At 49.9% G+C, this 23,397-nt stretch overlaps 2 protein-coding genes across 4 annotated transcripts in view; one reads left to right on the plus strand and one right to left on the minus strand.

Annotated features, from left to right (window-relative positions):
* PLK1 (polo-like kinase 1) lies at positions 1-13,111 on the plus strand. Of its 2 annotated transcripts, XM_011958324.1 has the most exons (11): positions 238-296; positions 559-678; positions 1,422-1,590; positions 2,343-2,487; positions 3,460-3,553; positions 5,260-5,479; positions 10,193-10,348; positions 11,387-11,464; positions 11,983-12,137; positions 12,239-12,421; positions 12,605-13,111. In XM_011958324.1, the coding sequence occupies exons 2-11, from the start codon at positions 562-564 to the stop codon at positions 12,806-12,808; spliced, it is 1,521 nt and encodes a 506-aa protein (XP_011813714.1). In that variant the 5' UTR covers positions 238-296; positions 559-561; the 3' UTR covers positions 12,809-13,111. The 2 variants fall into 2 exon arrangements, with proteins under 2 accessions (XP_011813713.1, XP_011813714.1); XM_011958323.1 differs by having other exon boundaries at positions 1-678.
* ERN2 (endoplasmic reticulum to nucleus signaling 2) overlaps positions 13,048-23,397 on the minus strand; it is a 23,738-nt gene continuing 13,388 nt past the window's right edge. For both annotated transcript variants that reach the window (XM_011958321.1, XM_011958320.1), the window contains 9 exons: positions 18,594-18,678; positions 17,941-18,130; positions 17,764-17,863; positions 17,473-17,672; positions 14,895-15,042; positions 14,674-14,801; positions 14,009-14,132; positions 13,857-13,924; positions 13,048-13,770 (listed from right to left, as the gene is read on the minus strand). In XM_011958321.1, the coding sequence (XP_011813711.1) occupies positions 13,558-13,770; positions 13,857-13,924; positions 14,009-14,132; positions 14,674-14,801; positions 14,895-15,042; positions 17,473-17,672; positions 17,764-17,863; positions 17,941-18,130; positions 18,594-18,678 (1,256 nt within the window). In that variant the 3' untranslated portion in view covers positions 13,048-13,557. The remainder of the gene's footprint in view (positions 13,771-13,856; positions 13,925-14,008; positions 14,133-14,673; positions 14,802-14,894; positions 15,043-17,472; positions 17,673-17,763; positions 17,864-17,940; positions 18,131-18,593; positions 18,679-23,397) is intronic.

Below are 23,397 nucleotides of genomic sequence, written 5' to 3' on the forward strand. Positions count from 1 at the left end.
CCCAGGGTTTGGTTTCCCAGGCTATCCCACGTGTTCGGGCGTCCCTGTCAATCAAGTTTTTCCCCGGCTGAGTCCGGGTTTAAAGACTGCTGCTGCGCAGGGCGCTCCCATGGTGCCGCGCGGCGGGCGGGTTTGGATTTTAAATCCCCGCGGCCAATCAGTGGCGCGCAGGCTTTTGTAACGTTCCCAGCGCCGCGTTTGAATTCGGGGAGGAGCGGAGCGGTGCGGATCCTCTGCTCGGATCCAGGTCAGCAGAGCAGCTCCGGGAGCATGAGTGCGGCGGTGACTGCAGGGAAGCTGGCACGGGCACCGGCAGACCCTGGGAAAGCCGGGGTCCCCGGAGTTGCGGCTCCTGGAGCTCCGGCGGCGGCTCCACCGGCGAAAGAGATCCCGGAGGTCCTAGTGGACCCACGCAGCCGGCGGCGCTATGTGCGGGGCCGCTTTTTGGGCAAGGGTGGCTTTGCCAAGTGCTTCGAGATCTCGGACGCGGACACCAAGGAGGTGTTCGCGGGCAAGATTGTGCCTAAGTCTCTGTTGCTCAAGCCGCACCAGAGGGAGAAGATGTCCATGGAAATATCCATTCACCGCAGCCTCGCCCACCAGCACGTCGTAGGATTCCACGGCTTTTTCGAGGACAACGACTTCGTGTTCGTGGTGTTGGAGCTCTGCCGCCGGAGGGTGAGTGTCGCTGCTGGGGAACTGGAACTGTCTGCGGGGCAGTTGGACCGCCCAGACCTGGAGCTGCTGGAAAGAGTGCCCAGGAAGGGAGTACCTGGGACTTGGAGCTGCTAGAGAAGGGTGCTGGGAGCCTCCCCCTTAGGTATGGAAAGTGTCTTTGGTAAGGGCTTCTTGGCTCTTGGAGCTGCTAGATAGAGGACGGGGTTCCAGTGAAGTGGAGTCTGAGTCATGTTGCTGATAGGGAGGTCAGCTTCTAGACGCAAGGTACTTGGGGGGAGGGGTGCTGGTAATGGACGCTAGGGCCCTGGAGTGGCCAGGGAGGAGTCCCAGGTTAGTGATGCCGGGCACTGGGAGCTTCCGGAGTGTAGCTGGGTCAGTGAGGGGGTAGTTGGAGCTAGACTTCGGGCCTTCCGAGGGAGATAAGAGTCAGGAAAGGGATCTGCTGCTGGGGACTTCCGGAGTGGGGCTGAGAGAGGACCCCCAGGTAAGGGAGAAAGCTAGTAGGAGAAGTGGTGCTGTGAATGGTTGTGGACAGTGTTAAGGCAGGGTCCAGATGCCAGTTGTCCTGGAGAAGGAATGGGGTGGGGGCATAGGGAAGGAGAGAAACCCACCAAGACCCCTCTTTCATCTTCTGGGAGTCCAGAGTCCAGTCCTGTGCTTCCTTTGCCTGGTAACCCTCTCCCTTCCCCACCGGCCTCAATACCACCTCCCCATCCCTCCTGCCCTCTCCTTCCCATCCACAGTCTCTCCTGGAGCTGCACAAGAGGAGGAAAGCCCTGACTGAGCCTGAGGCCCGATACTACCTAAGGCAAATTGTGCTTGGCTGTCAGTACCTGCACCGAAACCGAGTTATTCACCGAGACCTCAAGCTGGGCAACCTTTTCCTGAATGAAGATCTGGAGGTGAAAATAGGTGAGTTGCTGAGCCTGCAGGGGTGCTTGACATCACTCCAAGAGGCTGGAATTTGGAGGAGGCTAGGAGAAAGATAGGAGACCAGGAGGAAGGAAAAGGATGGTGGGAAGTTTGGGCTGTTGATTGCCTCTAGAATTCTCTCTTTAGTCAAGAAATTTCAAACAAAGAACCCACAAGTCAGTATCTTGCCTACAGATGCATTATTTTTTTGTGCCCCAATATAGCATTTATCTTTTTTTACAAAGAATTTGAATTTGTTTTTATTTTTTAAATTGGAAGGTTTGACATAAAAATTTTGATTCAGAGCTCCTTTTAAACAGTCATGAAAGCTCCAGTAATACGAGGACAGCGTTTTCTTAGGGCAGCCCTTTGCTAGGCTGGAAAGCAGCTGTCCCCTTCAGACTTGTTTGCCACAGTCTCTACTCCTCCCTATTACTTCTTCACAGACTTGTCAAGTCTTGGAGATTAACTTGCTTGATCCTTGAAGGCACTGGAGTTTTGCTATCCCTGCCAGTTCCCGTTTCAAAGCATAGCCCCTTTCTAAGGGGAGGGGTGAGAAGAGTCACTGGAGGCACCTCCCTGGTGTCAGCGTGGCGGGAAGATTCCTGGGCAAGCCTTGCTGCGTACAAGGAGCAGAAGCTTGTGGGATCAAATGGCCCTGGTTCTTGATGGTCAAACCTTAACTAGCCTTCTGCATTGACAGATGGCAGAGGCTGGCATCTAAGTACCCACTCTTCCTCCCTCTGTCCCAGGGGATTTTGGACTGGCAACCAAAGTCGAATATGACGGGGAGAGGAAGAAGACCCTGTGCGGGACTCCTAATTACATAGCTCCCGAGGTGCTGAGCAAGAAAGGGCACAGTTTCGAGGTGGATGTGTGGTCTATTGGGTGTATCATGTAAGTTGGGAGTTATCTCTGGACCTACCTGGTCTCAGCAGGGGCAACTTTGGGACATCCTACCTGGCTGACCTTTTCTGTGGACCTTTCGGCCTGCTTTACAGAAAGCCTGCTCCAAGGGACAGGTTACCCCCCAAACAAAGCCTAACTGCCATATCTTCTTTCCCTGTCACTGGTGTATCCTGTTGGATTTCTGCAGCCTAGGACATGGGGGAGGAGAAGAAGGAGGAGAAGTCGTCTCCACAACCTTACTCTAGTTCTTTGCTAGAGTGGTCCACAGGGCAGCATCACCATCATTTGGGAACCTGTATGCAGAATCTCAGGACCCAGATTACTGACTGGATCAGAATCTGGATTTTTAAACAAGGTCCCTTGGTAATTCCCATGCACAATAAGGTCTTAAACACTGATGAACATTAGCATGGTGGAGGAAATTAGGCCAGGAGTTACAGATAGAAGGATGACGTGCCAGTGGTCTGTTTGGATTGAGACCATCAGCAGTGGTTGGTGGCAGGCAGAGGCTTGGGTACTGGAGAGTTAGAAATGAGCTGTAGCAGTGACTTTCGTACATCTTCGCAGTGGGGTTTTTCAAATGAAAACTTGAAGACTTAAGTACAGAACTGCTAAAGGTAGAGCTGCTCCTGTAAGTGCAGGTGGCCCTTTGACCTGTTTTGCATGACAGGCAGCCTCTGAGGCCCTTGCACAGAGTCCTAAATGACTGCAGGCCACAGCTAAAAAATCACTGGCCCCTAAGAATCCTAGTCTCACCACGTGTATTCTGCTAAGGGCTCATTCTAGCCAATATCATGGCTCCTGGGACTGCTCAGTGGACTTGGGGGTTGTCTTCAGGGGCCCCAGAGTTACAGTGAGTGTCCAGAGGATGCCTGGTCTTCGTTCTGACCCTGAGATGATTTGTCTTATGTCTGGGTTGTGGCTGGGAGACTGGTGCCAAATCCTACCTTGTGCTTACAGGTATACCCTGTTAGTGGGCAAACCACCTTTTGAGACTTCTTGCCTAAAAGAGACCTACCTCCGGATCAAGAAGAATGAATACAGTATTCCCAAGGTGACTAATGATACTTTAACTTTACATTTATTTTGTTTTCCCCAAAAGCTGTTTATGGAGCCCAGCAATATCCTAGGACCAGAAATAGGTCTATTCCACCTCTAGGGTAGCCACAGAGCTTGTGAGGGCCTGTGTCTGAAATTGCATACAGAACTTGACATGTATGTGCACATAAGCATTTTTTCTAGCGGGAGAGAGTTGGCAGATTCTCAAGAGATTGGGTAGCCCAAAAGTTGCGTAAAATGCAAAAAACAAAGGAGGTGGGAAGGAATAGGAGGCTAAAGTGCTTAAGCTTTGGAAATGGATTATCTTAATTCAAATGGATTCTGCCACTTAGCCAGATCACATTGGGCAAATGGCCTGCATCTTCTTTTTTTTCTTTTTTTTTTTTTGAGGTGGAGTTTTACTCTTGTTCCCCAGTGCAGTGGCATGATCTCGACTCACTGCAACCTCTACCTCCCAGGTTCAAGCGATTCTCCTGCCTCAACCTCCCAAGCAACTGGGATTACAGATACCCACCACCTCGCCTGGCTTTTTTTTTTTTTTTTTTTTTTAGTAGAGATGGGGTTTCACCACGTTGGCCAGGATGGTCTTGAACTCCTGACCTCAGGTGATCCACCTGCCTTGGCCTCCCAAAGTGCTGGGATTACAGGCATGAGCCACCATGCCCAGCCTGGGCTGCATCTTCTGAACCATAGTTCCCATCTATAAAGTGGAGTTCCTGCTTTGGAGCACCTCACAGAGTACCTTGCATGTAGTAAGTGCTCACAGAATTATGAATCACTGTGAATCCCAGGGCTTCCTAATGGCATAGTGGTGTGCAATTTCTTTTTTTTTTTTTTTTTTGAGACAGTGTCTCACTGTATCACCCAGGCTGGAATGCAGTGATGTGATCTCGGCTCACTGCAAGTTCCCCCTCCCGGGTTCACGTCATTCTCCCGCCTCAGCCTCCTGAGTAGCTGGGACTACAGGTGCCCACCACCACACCTGGCTACTTTGTTTTGTATTTTTAGTGGAAAGATAGTTTCACTGTGTTAGCCAGGATGGTCTCGATCTCCTGACCTCGTGATCTGCCCGCCTCAGCCTCCTTAAGTGCTAGGATTACAGGCGTGAGCCACTGCACCTGGCCATGGTGTGTATTTTCACAACCACCAACAGAAATGCATTTAAAGGAATAGCTGGTTCCTGCAGAAGCCTAGCACACAGCCAGTTTGAAGTGTAGTGTCCTTGTGTGAAGCCAAGAGGCCTGTCACCATAAGGATGGACATAGTAAATCCATCACAAAGTGTCAGTTCACTGTCAGAGACAGCATGGAATCAAGCCAACTAGACAAGGCCTTCACCCTCTCTGTGCCTCACTTTCCTCCTCTGCAAAAAAGGGATGGTAATAGATCCCCACCCCTTAGATGTATTAGTGAGGGCTAAGTGAGCTAAGCACAGGAATGCTTAGAATGCTTTCCTGGCACATAGTAAGTGCCAGGAAAGTGAGTTGGTGCTAGGCCACAGTCCATTGACCCTTCTGTCAAAGGTGCTCAGTAAAGCCAACAGTGGAGAAGTTGGCATTGAACAAAGTTATGAACCACTAACCTGGGGTGTATTTGAGATAGGGACTGCGTGTGGTCTATTGGCCTGCAGCCCCTTTGAGGCCGTACTGTACTCCAGGTCCCCTTCACATTCTGCTTATGGCTGTCCCTCTCTCTGCCCCAGCACATCAACCCCGTGGCCGCCTCCCTCATCCAGAAGATGCTTCAGACAGATCCCACTGCCCGCCCAACCATTAACGAGCTGCTTAATGACGAGTTCTTTACTTCTGGCTATATCCCTGCCCGTCTCCCCATCACCTGCCTGACCATTCCACCGAGGTTTTCAATTGCTCCCAGCAGCCTGGACCCCAGCAACCGGAAGCCCCTCACAGTCCTCAATAAAGGTACAACAAGGGTCTGGGTAAGAGAGCAGACTCCCTAGAGAAAGCCCAGGTTGTAGGGGTGTGTGTGGCTTAGTCCCTGGCCCCAAGAGCTCAGGTTTGGTTTAGGACAGACCTCTGTCCTTAAATCCGTGGCTCCAATGCCCATCTGCTCCTCGGCCCTGCCAGGAAAGACTGACCTTACCATGGCTGGATAAACCTGCTATGCTCAAGAAGAAGAAAATGGACTGAATACCAAGCCTAAAAAATTCTTTCCAATCACTTTAATTAATTAATTTAATTTTTTGGAGACAGAGTCTCTCCTCTGTTTTCCAGGTTGGAGCGTAGAGGCACAATCACAGCTCACTGCAGCTTTCAACTCTAGGGTTCAATCAATCCTCCCATCTCAGCCTCCCAAGTAGCTGGGACTGTCAGGCATGAGCCACCATGCCTGGCTAATTTTTTTTTGTTTTTGTAGAGACAGTGTTTTGCCATGTTGCCCAGGCTGGTCTTGGAACTCCTGGGCTCAACTGATCCTCCCACCTCCACCTCCCAAAGTGTTGGGATTACAGGCATGAGCTGGTACACCTGGCCTTTAAAAAAATTTCTAACACTTTTTCATGATTCATTGAAAAACATAAAAATTTCCTTTTTTTTTTTTTTTTTTTTTTTAGATAGAGGGTCAGGCTGTCTCCTAGGCTGGAGTAGAGTGGTGTGATCTTGGCTCACTGCAACTTCTGCCTCCTCTCATCTCAGCTGAGACTACAGGCGTGTGTTGTCATGCCCGGCTAATTTTTTGTATTTTTTGTAGAGACAGATTCTCACTTTGTTACCCAGGCTATTCTCAAACTCCTAAGCTCAAGCAATCTGCCCGCCTTGGCCTCCCAAAATACTGGGATTACAAGTGTGAGCCACTGCACCTAGCCAGCATGAAAATTTTCAAGTACACATATAGAGCATAATGTAATGGATCCCCTCATACTTACCAGATTCAATAATTAGTTATCAGGATTTTGTCAAGTTTGCTTCATTTATTTAATTTTGTTTCTTTGAAGTATTTTTTAAAGTTAACCCCAGGCACTTTGCCATTTTATACCTATATGAACTTCAGAATACTTCTCTTAAAAAAAGATGGACATTTTCTTAAAAATCAAAAAACCACATGCCATTGCTTAGGTTGTCATTGCTTCTAGGTCTCTTCAGAGAACAGAATTAGGAACTGCATTTGTGGCAGTGGGGGAAGACTGACATTGAGTCTATGTTGGTATTTCCAAATCACACATTTTTAAACATTTTATTTTTATATTATTGTAAGCTTATGAAAAACATAGCAGAGACCAAAAAGACACTCCCATTCTCCCCTTTTGCCCAGATTCACCAGTTAACACTTTTTTTCACATTTATCAATTGCCCTCTTTTTTCTGAACATTCAAAAGTTGTATACGTCCTACACTTTACCCTTAATGCTTCAGTGTATGCTTCCTAAAAACAGATTCTTTTACATAGCAATAGTACCTGGCATAATTCCCAAGTTCAGGAAATTTAACATTGATACATATTGTCTTACAGTGATTTTCTTCTCCTCCACTGGGGAGTTACTGCTTTTCTTTTGGTAATTTTTAAGTGTCTGATTCAGACACAATATTAATCTCTTTTTGCTTGTTTGGTTTATACTCGTATTTCATTTCTTCTAAACTGAAAATCTTATTCCCTTACATTAATATGCTTAAAATTTTCAACATATATGAATTCCTGTTATTAAATGATATTTTATTTTCTTGCAATTCTAATTGTCTTTAAAGTGCCCAGGCTGGAGTGCAGTGGCCGGATCTCAGCTCACTGCAAGCTCCGCCTCCTGGGTTTACGCCATTCTCCTGCCTCAGCCTCCCGAGTAGCTGGGACTACAGGCGCCCACCAAATCGCCCGGCTAGTTTTTTGCATTTTTTAGTAGAGACGGGGTTTCACCATGTTAGCCAGGATGGTCTCGATCTCCTGACCTCGTGATCCGCCCGTCTCGGCCTCCCAAAGTGCTGGGATTACAGGCTTGAGCCACTGCGCCCGGCCAATACATAGTTTTAAAAAGTCACTTGAAATACTTTTTTGATCTGTGGATATATCACCAATTTGATGTACAACTTCAGTTCATTTTTCAGTTTTCAATTTTTAGGTATTGGTTTTTCTTAAACTTCATTTTGGAATAATTTTAGGCTTATATAGAAAAGTTGCAACAACAAAAAACTCCCCAGAGTTTCCATGTACCTTGCAGCAAGTACTACAGTGGAATTTTTTTTGAGACGGGTCTCAGGACTTGCTGTCACTCAGGCTGGAATGCAGTGGCTCAATCATAGCTCACTGCAGCCTCAACATCCTGGGCTCAAACAGTCCCCGTGCCTCACCCTCCAGAGTAGCTACAACTACAGGCATGTGCCACCATACCCAGCTAATTAAAAAATTTTTTCACTTTGGGAGGCCGAGACGGGCGGATCACGAGGTCAGGAGATCGAGACCATCCTGGCTAACACAGTGAAACCCCGTCTCTACCAAAAAATACAAAAAACTAGCCGGGCGAGGTGGCGGGCACCTGTAGTCCCAGCTACTCGGGAGGCTGAGGCAGGAGAATGGCCTGAACCTGGGCGGCGGAGCTTGCAGTGAGCTGAGGTCTGGCCACTGCACTCCAGCCCGGGCGACAGAGTGAGACTCCGTCTCAAAAAAAAAAAAAAAAAATTTTTTTCTTTGGGAATCCAAGGTGGATGGGTTGCCTGAGTTCAGGAGTTTGAGATCAGCCTGGGCAACATGGCAAAAACCCATCTCTACTAAAAGTACAAAAAATTAGCCAGGCACGGTGGTGCACACCTGTAATCTCAGCTACTCAGGAGACTGAGGCACAAGAATCACTTGAACCCGGGAGGTAGAGGTTGCAGTCAGCCGAGATCTCACCTCTGCACTCCAGCCTGGGCGACAGAGCAAGACTCTGTCTCAAAAAAAAAAAAAAAAAAAATTTTTTTTGTAGAGACAAGATCTCACTATGTTGACCAGGTTTATCTCAAACTTCTGCCCTCAAGTGGTCCTCCTCTGCCTTCCAAAGTGTTAGGATTACAAGCGTGAGCCACTGTGTCCTGCCTACAGTGACGTTCTAATGGCAATTTTTCTTTTCCTTACTTTTTCTACATTTAATAATTGGAATTCTTCTGTAAGGAAGAGCTGTTCCTTCTCTCCCATTGCTTTATTTATTTGGTTATGTCTGAAATAGACTCATGGATATTTTATTCTTTGGGCTATATTTTAAAGGATTACTTATTTCTCTGTTTTTATTTATTTTTTTTAATTTGAGACAGGGTCTTGCTCTGTTTCCCAGGCTGGAGCGCAGTGGCACAGTTGTACCTCACTGTAGCTTTGACCTCCTGGGCTCAAGTGATCCTCTACCCTCAGCCTCCCAAGTAGTTGGGACTTTAGGCATGTGCCACCATGTCTGACCAATTTTTAAATTTTTTATAGAGATGAGGTCTTGCCCTGTTGCCCACACTGGTCTCGAACTCTTGAGCTCAAGTGATCCTCCTGCCTCAGCCTCCTACTTTTTTTCTTTCAGTTTTAATTTTTCATATAGCATTTTAAAAACTTAAGGAAATTTTCAGTTACCCAAAGGTGGAGAGAACTGTACGATGAGTCCCATGTTTCATCTATTTTTACTAGTTATCAACATTTGGACAGACTTTTTTTATTTATTCCAGCCTCCTGCCTTTTTTGTTACTGGAGTTTAAAAAAATTATTATTTACTATTTATTATTTATTATTTATTTGAGACAGTCTTGCTTTGTTGCCCAGGCTGGAGCACAGTGGCAAGATGATGGCTCACAGCAGCCTCCACCTCCTGCGTTCAAGTAACTCTCCCACCTCAGCCTCCCAAGTAGCTGGGATACCATGTCCAGCTAGTTTCTGTATTTTCAGTAGAGACAGGGTTTTGCCATGTTGCTCAGGCTGGTCTCAAACTCCTGAGCTCAGTCTACCTGCCTTGGCTTCTCATAGTGTTGGGATTACAGGTGTGAGCCACTGGGCTTGGCCTTGCTGGAGTGTTTAAAGCAAATCCCTAATTTCTTATTATTTCATACCTAAGTCCCTATCATGGCATTGTTTTTTAATTGAAAACTTAAACATTTTATATTATGCAAGGAGAATTACCCATGTTGGTGGGGGAATAAATAAATAATGAAAAAGACAATAAAAATAATCTGTGTTTCTACTGCCCAGATATAATCAGCATTAAAATTTCATGTATCTTTTCAAGCTTTTTTTGGTTATAAATAAGCATATAAAGCAAATTTTGGGGTGGAAAAAATTTTCTTGTGTTTTTATTTAAATGTTGACTGAATCCATTCTGTGGATGAACTGAACTACTCAGCCCTTCCATCTGCCTGGATGCTGAAAATGCTTTTAATTCTTTGCTCGAAGCTGGGCAGCTCTGAGCTGCTGGTGCCTTCAAGCTGTTTGCCTGAGTGGCAGGTCGTATCCTGCAGGGCCACATCGTTGGGTCAGAGGCCAGAGCATCTGAAGATCTGTTGCCTCACAGTGAGCACTTGTGCCTGTCACCTGAGCATGGCAGCTGCTGCTCTAATAACCAGGCACTGACTCAGTTTCCCCAAAGCAATGGTAGCTAAGAGAATTTTTCTTTCGGAAGAGTTTCAGCTGTGGTAGGGGAGTCCTATGCCCTTCCCAACGCCCCTGTTTTTGTCACCTTTCTAGGCTTGGAGAACCCCCTGCCTGAGCGTCCCCGGGAAAAAGAAGAACCAGTGGTTCGACAGACAGGTGAGGTGGTCGACTGCCACCTCAGTGACATGCTGCAGCAGCTGCACAGTGTCAATGCCTCCAAGCCCTCGGAGCGTGGGCTGGTCAGGCAAGGTGGGTACTGCAGGGCCCTGGGTGGGACAGGATTGCTTGGGGCATCTAGAGAAGGCAGGAGGAACCTTGGCCAACAAAGCACTGGTGACTTGTCCAGGCCCTGTCTCCATAGGACCATCAGTTTCCCCATTTCCTGATATCCGAGGCCCTGCTTGCTGTAGCTCCTGCCTTCTTTTCTGATCTGTCTCTTACTCTAGCACCTTGACGTGCCACCTTCATACGCTGTTTCTTTTGCTCAGTAAGTTCCTATTGTTTCTTCAAGACCCTTGAAATAACAGACCCAGACGTACTGCAGCCTCAGGGCTTTCTCCCTGGTCCTGGCATGAAAGCACTTCTTCCAGACACCACATGGCTCACACTGTGGCCTCCTTCAACTGTCTGCTCCAGTGTCACCTCCATGAGCATCTCCCTGGCCCCTCTGCTGGTGTTTCTCATCCCCTTACCCACTGCATAGTTTTCCATAACACTTCTCACCCAACATAGTCCAACACATCCTTCTTCTTTGATTGGATTTAAAGTAAGGGGTTTGTTGCATGCACTGAATATAACATTTTAATGTGTTTGCAACCGGCTTCTGTCTTCACAGTTTCCTAATTACTCCAAACTGGAAAACTAGATGTCTCTGACTCTTACCATGATAGAAGTCACTGATATTTTGCCCATACTTAATTTGATTAGTCTTTGCCCCTGCAACCACAGTGTAAGCTCTGTGGAGGCTGGGGTTTTGTCTGTTGCTCACTGTACCTGCAACAGTGCCCGGCACGGTAGGCCTTCAGTAAGTGGGTCAGTGGAATGAAGGAGTGAGTGGAACTTGGTGCGCTGTGCTGAAACTTTCTGTGTAGAGATGGCTATGCTGCTGCTTGTCTGAGCCTGTTGGCAGCAGAGGCCCTGCTTTGTTCTTCTCTGGGGCCCTAGGCCTCTCAACTGAGCCCAGGTGGTGTGCCCAGCAGGCTTCCTTGTTCCCTGGTGTGGGCCACATGTGTGGACCAGAGAGGAAGAGGCTGGTCCTGACCAATTGTCTGTCTGTTTCTGTCTCAGAGGAGGCTGAGGATCCTGCCTGCATCCCCATCTTCTGGGTCAGCAAGTGGGTGGACTATTCGGACAAGTACGGCCTTGGTAGGTTTTCTTCCAGAACCATGTGGGTGACTCAGGCAGAGCCAGGTGACCTTTTCAGTTGTTACAGGCTCTGGCCTTTTTGAGCTCCCAGGTACTCTTAGTGCCCTCCTTTCTCCATCCCAGGCCTCCCAGTTCCAGCTCCCAGTACTCCCCAACTCCCCAGCCTTCTCCCCCGACGCTGAGACAGGGTCCTACTCTATCACCCAGGCTGGAGTGCAGTGGCACAGTCATGACTCACTACAGCCTCAAACTTCCAGGCTTATGCCTGGCTGCGGGTTCAGCCTCCTAAGTAGCTGGGACTACAGGCATGCACCATCGCGCTCAGCTAATTTTTAAAATAGTTTGTTAGAGATGAGGTCTCATTATGTTGCCCAGGCTGGTCTCAAACTCCTAGGCTCAAACAATCCTCCTCCCTCAGCCTCCCAAAGTGCTGGAATCACAGGCATGTGCCACCGCACCCAGCCCCACTCCCCACTTTCTATTCCCCCTTTCTAAGACCTCTCTCCACTGATCCCTAGGGTATCAGCTCTGTGATAACAGCGTGGGGGTGCTCTTCAACGACTCAACACGCCTCATCCTCTACAATGATGGTGACAGCCTGCAGTACATAGAGCGTGACGGCACCGAGTCCTACCTCACCGTGAGTTCCCATCCCAACTCCTTGATGAAGAAGGTAAGTGCCGTCCGGCCCATGGGGCGTGCTATTGCGGGAGTGGGACCTGTGCTGGAGGGTGAAACTCTAATTCTGGAACCCCTCACCTACTTTTCATCCAGATCACCCTCCTTAAATATTTCCGCAATTACATGAGTGAGCATTTGCTGAAGGCAGGTGCCAACATCACGCCGCGTGAAGGTGATGAGCTCGCCCGACTGCCCTACCTGCGGACCTGGTTCCGCACCCGCAGTGCCATCATCCTCCACCTCAGCAATGGCAGCGTGCAGATCAACTTCTTCCAGGTGAGCTGGATGTCACCAGGGGCAGGAGAGAGCTGGGGTAGGCTCCACGTGCCTGGCAGTGGCCCATGTGAGTTGAGTGTGGAGTGAGTGGCTCAGGTACCTATAACCTGTTGTGTCTTCCCTCTACTCCCTAACATACACTGGCCTCTGGGATCACCAATCCCTGCCCCTCTTCTCTTGCAGGATCACACCAAGCTCATCTTGTGCCCACTGATGGCAGCCGTGACCTACATCGACGAGAAGCGGGACTTCCGCACGTACCGCCTGAGTCTCCTGGAGGAGTACGGCTGCTGCAAGGAGCTGGCCAGCCGGCTCCGCTATGCCCGCACTATGGTGGACAAGCTGCTGAGCTCACGCTCGGCCAGCAACCGCCTCAAGGCCTCCTAATAGCCGCCCTCCCCTCCGGACTGGTGCCCTCCTCACTCCCACCTGCATCTGGGGCCCATACTGGTTGGCTCCTGCGGTGCCATGTCTGCAGTGTGCCCCCCAGCCCCGGTGGCTGGGCAGAGCTGCATCATCCTTGCAGGTGGGGGTTGCTGTGTAAGTTATTTTTGTACATGTTCGGGTGTGGGTTCTACAGCCTCGTCCCCTACCCCTCAACCCCACCATATGAATTGTACAGAATATTTCTATTGAGTTCGGAACTGTCCTTTCCTTGGCTTTATATACATTAAACAGATGTGAATCTTCTTTTTCTTGTATTTCCTGAGGGGTGCCAGGGCCTGGGATCCAGGGAACATCTCTGCTTCATCAGCCCCAGGCTGCCCAGCCTCTGCCAGTCTTGTGGGGGTTAGGGGGTGACAGTGTCTCTATGTGGACCAGACTGGAGTGCAGTGGCATGATCCTGGCTCGCTCAAGTGATTCTCCCACCTTAGCCTCCCAAGCAGCTGGGACTACAGGTGTGCGCCACCATGCCTGGCTAATTTTTCGAATTTTTTGTAGAGATGGGGTCTTGCCATGTTGGCCAGGCTGGTCTCAAATTCCTCTCACGTCAGCCTCCCAAAATGCTGGTATTATAGGCGTGAGCCACTGCACCCAGCCTGGCAGTCTTTTCTGATTCTGATTCTGAGGCCAACCACAGGCTCAGCTCTTCAGCTAGCCAGCATGGAGACCATTTGTGTGGCCTCCGGCCCACCTCACCTCCCTGCAGCCCCAGGGCATGGCCCCCTGGCCTCTGAGTCTGGTGGGTAGTAGGGCAGGAAGAGGCTCTCAGAGGCGCAACTCCTCATGACTTGGTGCGTGTGGAGGAGCAGCTGTGGGAAGCGGTTTGTGAAGTACTGGACGAAGCCGTCAGGGACTTGGCCAAGTGCCTGTCGCACCTCAACTGGGAGCTCCCTGTAGTGGTGCTTCTGGGGGTAGGTAGAGCAAGAGAATCCTGGCTCAGCTGCAGCCATGCCTCCCCAAGACCCAGGCCCACCCAGGCCCCAACACATACCTTGTTCCTCACAGCACGGAGCAGGTCTCGCACTGATGTCCCCTTATAGGACCGGAACTTTCTCAGGTCTGTGGACAGGGAATTCAGTGTCCTGAAACTGTCCCTGCTGGGCTCCCCTCCACTGCCCAGGCCCACCTGAGTGTAGCCTCTACCTGTCTGCAGCGGCATGGAGATGTGCTTGTGCCAGTTGTCCCGGACCACCGCGCAGCCTCCTGCCTCCAGTGCCCTCATCAGGGGCTCCTGCTCGGACTCCTTCTCCAGCCAGTCACTGACATCCTGGGGCCCCAGAGAGCTCCTGAGCCTTGTGACTGGGGCCAGAAGCCACATAGCCAGGAGTGTGTTGTCTGACTTAGGGGAGTGATTTAGGGTGACTGACAAGGATCATTGCCTCTGGGGGCGTGAAGCTTCTCTGTGCCACGCCTCTGTTATTTACCGCCAACCTATGAGCTTGGTACTGCTGTCCCCTTTCTACAGATGAGCAAACTGGAGTTCAGAGGCACGAAGTCTCTTGCTCAAGTTCACACAAGTGCAGTGGGCTACTGGCACAGCATGAGTGACGACTCAGGTGGAAAGGAATGGGCTATATTCCCATACAAAGGGCAGCTGGGGCTGGCGAAGCTGGCAGTGAGTGGACCAGAGAGTGCCAAGATGGTGGAGTTTAGGAGTCCAGGCTGGCTCCCAGTTTAGGGAAAGAGCCAGGCTGCCAGGACCAGGTAGCTCTTCCTGTTTTCCCTCAGCCAATCTAATGTCCCATTTCTAATTGCCCAGGACCCAAACTTAGGACTTTTGGGGGCCATTCCCAAGCTTTCCTTCTGACCTGGAAGAACTGGAGTTGCTTGGCTCTGCTCCAAAAGAAAGGGTGGGCCAGCACCTGGGGGGCAGAGGGGCGTGCCTGTGGCAGCAGGCTCAACATGGCTGCAACCAGGTCCCGGGCAACCACCTTGTCTGGAGGATGGAAGAGGAAGAGAAAAGTCTGCTTCAGGCCTGCCTAGTGTCTTGCCCTTCCTCCCTTCTCTGCCCGGCCCAGGGCTCCCTCACCGTGGACCTCTTCCTCCAGGTGAGCCAGACAGGGAACCCCTGTGAGGATGTTTGCCTGGCGATAAAGACTGTCTCCAAAGGGGTGGCTGCCACCAGAAAGCACGTAGTAGAACACGCAGCCTGCAGAGAAGATGTCCACAGCGCTGGTCTGGGGCCAGAGAGATGGGCGTAAGAAGGAAATCTCTGCTTCCAGGAAGTCGGCCTGGCTAAATTCTCCCATGGGCTGATAGAGCAGCCAGGGGTTTGGTTCAGACTAGAACTCAAAATGCTTCCTAGGCAGCATCTCCTTGGCTCTAGATGCTCCCTGCCCACACACACACCCCACTATAGGGGTCCCATGGTTTTCATCCAAAACCTTTGCCCCTGCTGAGCTAGTTCAGGTTTCCAAGCTTCATTCCTACAGGGTATAGGCAGGTAACATATGTGGGTGCCAGACATGAGGCAATAAGGCAATCAGGAGGACTGTGGTGACCTGGCATGGGTTCTGTCTGCAGGGGCACCTGGCCCTTAGATCCAACCCATTGTCACCAGGGGACTCTCCAGGGTGGCAGAGCTGATTTTGTTTTTTTTGAGTTGGGGCCTTGCTCGTGTTACCCAGGCTAGAGTGTAGTGGCACAACCACAGCTCACTGTAACCTCAAACTCCTGGGCTCAAGCAGTCTACTTTGGCCTGAGTAGCTGGGACTACAGGCATGTGCCACCACGCCCGACCAATTTTAAAATTGTTTGTAGAGATGGGTCTTCTTATGTTACCCAGGCTGATCTCGAACTTTGGGCCTCAAGCAATTCTGATTTTTTTAAAGAAAATCCAGAAATCCAAATTGTATGTGGAATTTCTCAAACGTTAAAATATTGGGCCAGGCATGTGGCTGACACCTTGTAATCCCAGCACTTTGGGAGGCCGAGGTGGGAGGATTGCCTGAGGCCAAGAGTTCAAGACCAGCGTGGGCAATATGGTGAGCCCCTGTCTTTACAAGAAAATACAAAAATTAGCTGGGTGCCATGTTGCGTGCCTGTAGTCCCAGCAATTTGGGAGGCTGAGGTGAGAGGATCCCTTGAGCTCAGGAGTTTAAGGCTGCAGTGAGCTGTGATGGTATCACTGCACTCCATGACAGAGCAAGACCCTGTCTCAAATATATATATATAGGGCCAAGCACAGTGGCTCACGCCTATAATCCCAGCACTTTGGGAAGCCGAGGTAGGTGAATCACCTGAGGGTTGAGAGTTCGAGACCAGCCTGGCCAACATGGCATAAACCCCATCTCTACTAAAAATATAAAACTTAACTGGGCGTGGTGGCACCTGCCTGTAGTCCCAGCTACTAGGGAGGCTGAGGCAGGAGAATCACTTGAACCCAGGAGGTGGAGGTTGCAGTGAGCTGAGATCACGCCACTGCACTCCAGCTTGGGCAACAAGAGTGAAACTCCATCTCAAAAAAAAAAGAAAAAGAAAAAAATATATACGTATTGGCCACTAATTTAAAAATAAACTGTACAGTCTCATGACATGCATTTAGTCCTTGAGCCCAAGTCACCACTTTGAGCTTTCTCTCAACTTTAGGACTGGGGGCGGCCTTCCCTGGTGACTGCGCTTTTGTGTAATTGGCATCTATTTCTCTGGCTTCAACTTCCGCCCACACACTGTGACTCAAAATCCATAATTCTGGGGTCCCAAACGCAAGTGTCTGTCTGTGTGGGTCAGATGCTGCTCTGTGTATCAACTAGTTAGCTCATCTGATGCCCTCCAAAACCTTCGACACCAGTGGTTCTGGAACTTGGCTCCACATAAAAATGACCCAGGCAATTAGGTCAAAATCACTGGGTGTGGGGTCTGGGTTTTTTTGTTTGTTTTTTTGTGTTTTGAGAGAGAGAGTCGCACTCTGTTGTCCAGGCTAGAGTGCAGTGGCCTGATCTTGACTCTCTGGAACTTCCACCTCCCAGGCTCAAGCGATCCTCCCACCTCAGCCTCCCAAGTAGCTGGGACCACAGATGCACACACCCACACCGGCTAAATTGTGTGTGCTTTTGGTAGAGATGAGGTCTCCCTAGGTTACCCAGGCTGGTCTCGAACTCCTGAGCTCAAGCAATCGGCCTGCCTCGGCCTCTCAAAGTGCTGGGATTACAGGCGTGAGCCACTGCACCCGGCAATGGGCATCCTTTTTTTAAGTTGTGCAGCGGTTGTGAAGCACAGTGAAGATTGCAAACCATTTTCTAGCTCAGGGTTTCCCAACCTCAGCACCACTGACATTTTGTTAATTCTTTGGGTTGAGTGCTGTCCTGTCCTGTAAGACATTTAGCAGCATTTCCAGCAGATGCCAGTAGCCCCTCCCTCCCAAGTCATGACAGTCAAAAATGTCTCCAGACATTGCCTAATGTCCCCTGGGTGGCAAAACAGTCCCTGATACTGCTGTAGAAGGAAGGACAAATTATCCCTTCTTTAAGAAGAAACAAGCTTGGAGGAGCAGTTTAAAGTCACACAGCAAGCGTCATGGAGTCTCCTCAGGAGGGGAACTGGGACAGGGACGGATTCCTGCAGCCTGGGGCAGCTGTGTGCCTGGAGGACTTGGTGGATAGACTCACAGGACTGTCTGGTGGCAGGAGCTGCAGGAGCTCGGGCGCCATCCAGCCTTCCGTGCCGGGGATGCCGGAGTGGAGGCTGAAGCTACAGCGGCCAGCAGGCAGCTTCTTGCAGAGGCCAAAGTCTGAAAGCACCACCCTGCCCAGGCCCTGGCTGTCAGGCCCGGTGATAAGAATATTGCCTGGCTTCAGGTCCCGGTGCACTGTGGGAGGTGGACAGAAAGAAAGCTGGTTGCTGAGGGCGGAAGGCAGGCGCTAAGGACAGGAAGCGGGAGGCAGGGGTAGTGCGGGTACCTATGTGTAAGGAATGCAGGTGGGCCAGGCCAGACATCAGCTGCTGCAGCACCACCTTGGGCTCCAGGCCCCCGCGGTCCAGGTCCGGGTTTTCTACGTACTGAGCAGCAGTGAGGGCCAAAGCATCAATCTCCAGCCCGGACCTTCCCACCCACCCTCCCTGAGCCCTCAACTCACCTCCTGCAAGGAGGCCCGGCAGAGCTCCAGGGCAATGTAGTGGAACTGGGTTCCCCGCTCGGTGCAGAAGTAGCGGAGCACATTGGGGTGCCTGTCAGACTCCTGCAGCAGTTGAACTTCCCGCCGAACCAGGCCAAAGCACTCGCGGAGGAGCCGCTTGACAGCCACTGCTCGTCCCTCAAACTGTCCCCTGGAAAGTGGGTGATGGCGGGGGCAAGGGGGCATTCAGGGAAAGGAGATAAAGGGCACTTTGGGAGGCCAAGGCGGGAGGATCACTTGAGGTCAGGAGTTCAAGACCAGCCTGGCCAACATGGCGAAACCCTGTCTCTACTAAAAAAACATAAAAATTAGCCGGGCGTGGTGATACACACCTGTAATCCCAACTACTGGGAAGGCTGAAGCCCGGAATTGCTTCAACCTGGGAAGCGGAGGTTGCAGTGAGCTGAGATTGCACCACTACCCTCCAGCCTGGGCAACAGAACAAGATTCAAAAAAAAAAAAAAAAAGCAGATAAAGGAAAGAGCAGGACTGGCGAGTGAGGGATTAACCTGTACCCACCTCGGGGAGTCTTTGGAAGAATGTCTCTCTTGGGAACAGTGCCCACGAGGGCTGTGAGTGCCATGTCCCCAGCTTGGCTCCTGGCTGCCACTCACCGGAAAACGAAAGTCCCGCCTGCCCCGCGGCCCAGCACGTCCTTGGGATTGAAGGAAATCTTCCCCACTACGGTGAGTTGCTCAGCTGGGGGAAAGGAGGGTGGCGACTCAGGGAGCCTCTGCCTACCTTTGCCTGCCACTAGCCCAGTCCACACTCACCTCGACCTTTTCTGCGCCTCCACCCTCCCATGCTCAGCCTGGTGCAGTGGGTAAGAGCAAGAGCCCAGGTGCCAGACTGTCTGGGTTCAATGTCTGGTGCTGCCACTGACTCTTTGTCTACTTAGGCAAATGCCTCACTTCTGTGCCCTCAGTATTCTCATCTGTAGAGTGGGGAACTAAGGTTAAAGAGCCCACACAATATTATTGTGAAGATTAAATGGATGTATGGAAAGAACCGGTAGAGGTGATGTCTGCTATATTATCTATCCTCTTTTATCTCTTTCCCTCTTTCGGCATCTTCTGCACAGGTTTGTTTTGTTTTCCCTTTACATTCTCTGCCATTCTGCCCACCTTCACCAGCTGTAACTAAATCCTTTTAATGGACACTGAATCAGCTTCAATTTCAAGGGAAGGTGAGTTCCGGCAGTGGGAAGAGTGATGAGAGTGAGTGTAGCCACAGAAAAAAGACTGGACCAGACAGAAGCAGTGGGCATTGGATGCTAACCTGCCCAGAGTTAGTTCCAGGGCAGCAGGGAGCCCCCCAGAGTCCTTGGTTTCCCATTAGGATGGGTGGGGTTGGCTCAGGTGGGCAAAGATCTGTAGGTTGGGACAGTTACTGCCCTTCCCTTTGGGCAGTCTGTGAGAGATGTCTCATTCTGACCCTGGCAAATCTGGGCAGGCTGTTTCCTGCTCAGCTCCAATGGGTACTATTCATATAGCAAAACGTATATGGCACCCCTAGAATTGTGCAGTGCAGTGGTCCTGAGAACATTCTACTTAGAGTTTCTAGCTTCAGTTTTTACAGTCAGCTTTAGAAAAAGCAAATGAAAATCAGCATTAGGTCTGGGCGCTGTGGCTCACACCTGTAACCCCAGCACTTTGGGAAGCCAGGGCAGGTGGGTCACTTGAGTTCGAGACCAGCCTGGGCAACATGATGAAACCCCATCTTTACAAAAAAAAAAAAAAAAATTAGCCAGGCATGGTGTTGTGTGCCTGTAGTCCAGTTACTTGGGAGGCTGAGGTGGGAGGATTGGCTTGAGCCTGAGAAGCGGAGGTTACAGTGAGCTACATTTCAGCCTGAATGACACAGCAAGACCCTATCTCAATAATAATAATAATAATAACAACAACAATAATAATATTATTATTATTATTATCAGCATTAGGGATCAGTGAGAAAATCACCAAGCTGCACCTTAGCATTCCTCTGGATTATTTGCTTAGAGTTCACACTCATCTGTCAGCAAGATGCAGGCAGTACCTTCACTGGTATACACTGGACTTTCTGGAGTAGACGGGCTCAGGCAGGGCCTTGCTGGAAGCACATCACCCACACATACGAAAAACAGGCAGATCAGCGAGCAGGGACAGAGCTGCTTGAACAAACCCTGCTCATCTGACTGCAGGTGACAGTCGCCCTTCTGGGCCCTCTTTGTGTCACTGGCTCTGCTGGACTCAGAGGCTCTTGTGTGTCTGCTCTCAGTGCTCTCGGCATGGAGTAAACACTTGCTTAGAGTTTCCTGGGTTAGATGTTCAGAAGCGCCCTTGAAGAGATATGCCAGACTTAAGGCCACAAAGGCCTTCAATGCAGATATAATGAGCTGGGGAGGCTCAGTCTGCACACACAGATATTTGCCATCACTCTGCTCAGCCTTTTGCATAATTATAATGGAGAGGCAGCAAATGTGGGAGCTTTTGTCGTCATTGTTTTTTTAGAAACAGGGGCTCACTCTGTCACCCAGGCTGGAGTGCACTGGCGTGATCTAGGTTCACTGCAACCTCGAACTCCTGGGCTCAAGCAATCCTTCTGCCTCAGCCCCCCAAGCAGCTGGATTACAGGCATATGCCTCCATGCCTGGCTAATCTTTTTGTATTTTTAATTTTTGTAGAGATGGAGCTTCACTATGTTGCCCAGGCTGGGCTCAAGCAATCCTCCTACCTCGGCCTCCCAAGTTCAATTCTAAAGTAATCAAAAGTTGTCATGTCAGGGAGAAAGGGCATAGAGTCAAAATTACCTCTGGAAATCCTGAATACACATGATGGACTTTGCTGCTGCTTCTGCACAGGTTGGGTAACACTTACAGTCAGTCACATTCTTTCACGGGTATTTGCCGGGTATTGTTCAAGCAGGGGCACCATCCCACAGAAATGAGGGCACCTGCTGGAGCCAGCCACATGCATTTGGACCCCTGAGCTGCCACTTATTAGCTTTGTGAGCCGGGGTAGGGTTGGGAATTGTCACTAGACCTTTCTACCTTAGTTTCCTCTTCCATAAAAGGGGCATTCTATAATAACATTCACCTCACAGGAATGTTATCTCATGAGTTAATGCATTTACATGATTCAGAACAGTGCCTGGTATAGCCTGGTATACAGTAAGCGCTATAGAAATGTTATCTCTGGTTCAGGCTGGATTGCATCCACTTGTCATTGAATACATGATGCAGCCAGAAGTCCTGAGGGAGGCCCAGCCAAGCATATGTAGATGAATTTCTGTAAGTTTTTGTTTTTGTTTTTTTGTGGGTTTTTTGTTTTGTTTTGTTTTCAGGCATAGTCTTGCTCTGTTGCCCAGGCTGGAGTGCAGTGGCGCAATCTTGGCTCACTGCAACCTCTGCCTCTTGGGTTCAAGCAATTCTTGTACCTCAGTCATCCCCCAGTAGCTGGAACTACAGGCACCCACCACCACACCAGGCTCATTTTTGTATTTTTAGTAGAGGTGTGGTTTCACCATGTTAGCCAGGCTGGTCTCGAACTCCTGACCTCAAGTGATCCCCTTGCCTCGGCCTCCCAAAGTGCTGGGATTACAGGCATGAACCACCGCGCTCGGCCAAATTTATTCAAGTTAAAATGAAAGTTGGCCGTGATTCCACTGTAGTTTTGTGAACCATAAAACAGTCCATAAGGACTTTGACAAGAATGACCCTGGGGAAAGATGGAGTCCTGGTTGTCCAGGTAAATAGCCAGACTCAACTCGAGTCAGAAGGTCCAGGGAGATGGGCGTTTTGGGGTACAGTGGGGTGAGTATTACTTGGACCCACCCAGGACCAGTAAAATGACAAAAACTACAACAGCTCAGGGCTCAGGAAATCCTGCTGCAGGGCCCTCTGAAAGAGCTGACCCCTGAGGAAGGGGAGCTGTTTTCCTCAGGGCTAAGGCCAGTGACCACAGAGGCGGACATTGCAAACAGCACTAGAGCATCAAGCCACGTGTAGCGTAGACTTCCGCCTGAGAAGGTGACGGCAGGGTGGGGCCAAGGTATGAGGAAGTGGCTTGAGCAGTGACTAGAAGGAGCCAGCACAAGTTCACAAAAACAACCAAACACATGAGCCCAGCCCAGAGCCAATCAAGCAGAAGTAGCCTGGGCTGATTGGTAAAGGCATGCAAGAAGCCCCTGGAGCATTCCAGATGCCAGAGGAACCTTAAAAGGTTCACAGCTCACTGCAGCCTCGACCTTCTGGACTCAAGTGATCCTCCTGCCTTAGCCTCCTGAGTAGCTAGGACTACAGGTGCACACCACCACACCCGGCGAATTGTTTGTATTATTTGTAGACACGGGTCTCCCTATGTTTCCCAGGCTGGTCTCAAACTCTGGCCTTAAGCAATCCCCACCTTGGCCTCTGAAAGTTCTGGAATTACAGGTGTGAGCCACTGTGCCCAACCTATAAGGGCTTTAGTCCTTATAGAACAAAATTGAGAAAAGATAAGAGAAGCGTTTAAAAAAATAAAAGGTACTAAATTGCACAAAGGTAATTTACTATTATTGTTTCCAAATATAACATCATTTTAACATGAATATTAATATTACCTAAGTATTATTTAATAATAATGATTGTGACTTCTCATGGTGAAATGATGTAATGAGCTGGATGTTATTATTCCCATTTGACAAATGAAAAAACTAAGCTCGGCCGGGCGCGGTGGCTCAAGCCTGTAATCCCAGCACTTTGGGAGGCCGAGACGGGCGGATCACGAGGTCAGGAGATCGAGACCATCCTGGCTAACACTGTGAAACCCCGTCTCTACTAAAAAATACAAAAAACTAGCCGGGCGAGGTGGCGGGCGCCTGTAGTCCCAGCTACTTGGGAGGCTGAGGCCGGAGAATGGAGTAAACCCGGGAGGCGGAGCCTGCAGTGAGCTGAGATCCGGCCACAGCACTCCAGGCCGGGCGACAGAGCAAGACTCCGTCTCAAAAGAGAGCAGCCTTAGATCTATACCCAGTTTTATCTACACCCAGGTTCCTTGAAAATAATAATACAATAATGACCTGGGCATGGTGACTCATGCCTGTAATCCCAGCACTTTGGGAGGCTGAGGTGGGAAGATCACTAGAGGACATCAGTTCAAGACCAGCCTGGGCAACATAGTGAGACCCAATCTCTACCAAAAAAAAAAAACAAAACTTTAAAATTAGCTCTGCATGGTGGTTTATGCCTGTAGTCACAGCTACTTGAGAGGCTGAGGAGGGAGGATTTCTTGAGCCCAGGAGCTTGGGACTGCAGTGAGCTATGATTGTGCCACTGCACTCCAGCCTGGACAACAGAGCAAGATCCTGTCTCCAAAAAAATAGTGATTAAAAAATGACAGCAGACACTCCTAGAGTGCTCAATTACATAACAGGCTCTACTCAAAACACTCTTATTAATTC

Source organism: Colobus angolensis, unplaced genomic scaffold, assembly GCF_000951035.1.
Source record: "Colobus angolensis palliatus isolate OR3802 unplaced genomic scaffold, Cang.pa_1.0 Scaffold468, whole genome shotgun sequence".
NCBI lineage: Eukaryota > Metazoa > Chordata > Mammalia > Primates > Cercopithecidae > Colobus > Colobus angolensis.

Bases quoted from the DNA above. Each gene is read 5' to 3' on its own strand.
- PLK1 (XM_011958323.1), top strand. From the start codon at position 271: ATGAGTGCGGCGGTGACTGCAGGGAAGCTGGCACGGGCACCGGCAGAC. The intron at 5,480-10,192 runs GTACAACAAGGG...TCACCTTTCTAG, and splicing joins CCTCACAGTCCTCAATAAAG to GCTTGGAGAACCCCCTGCCT. The intron at 12,422-12,604 runs GTGAGCTGGATG...CTTCTCTTGCAG, and splicing joins TGCAGATCAACTTCTTCCAG to GATCACACCAAGCTCATCTT.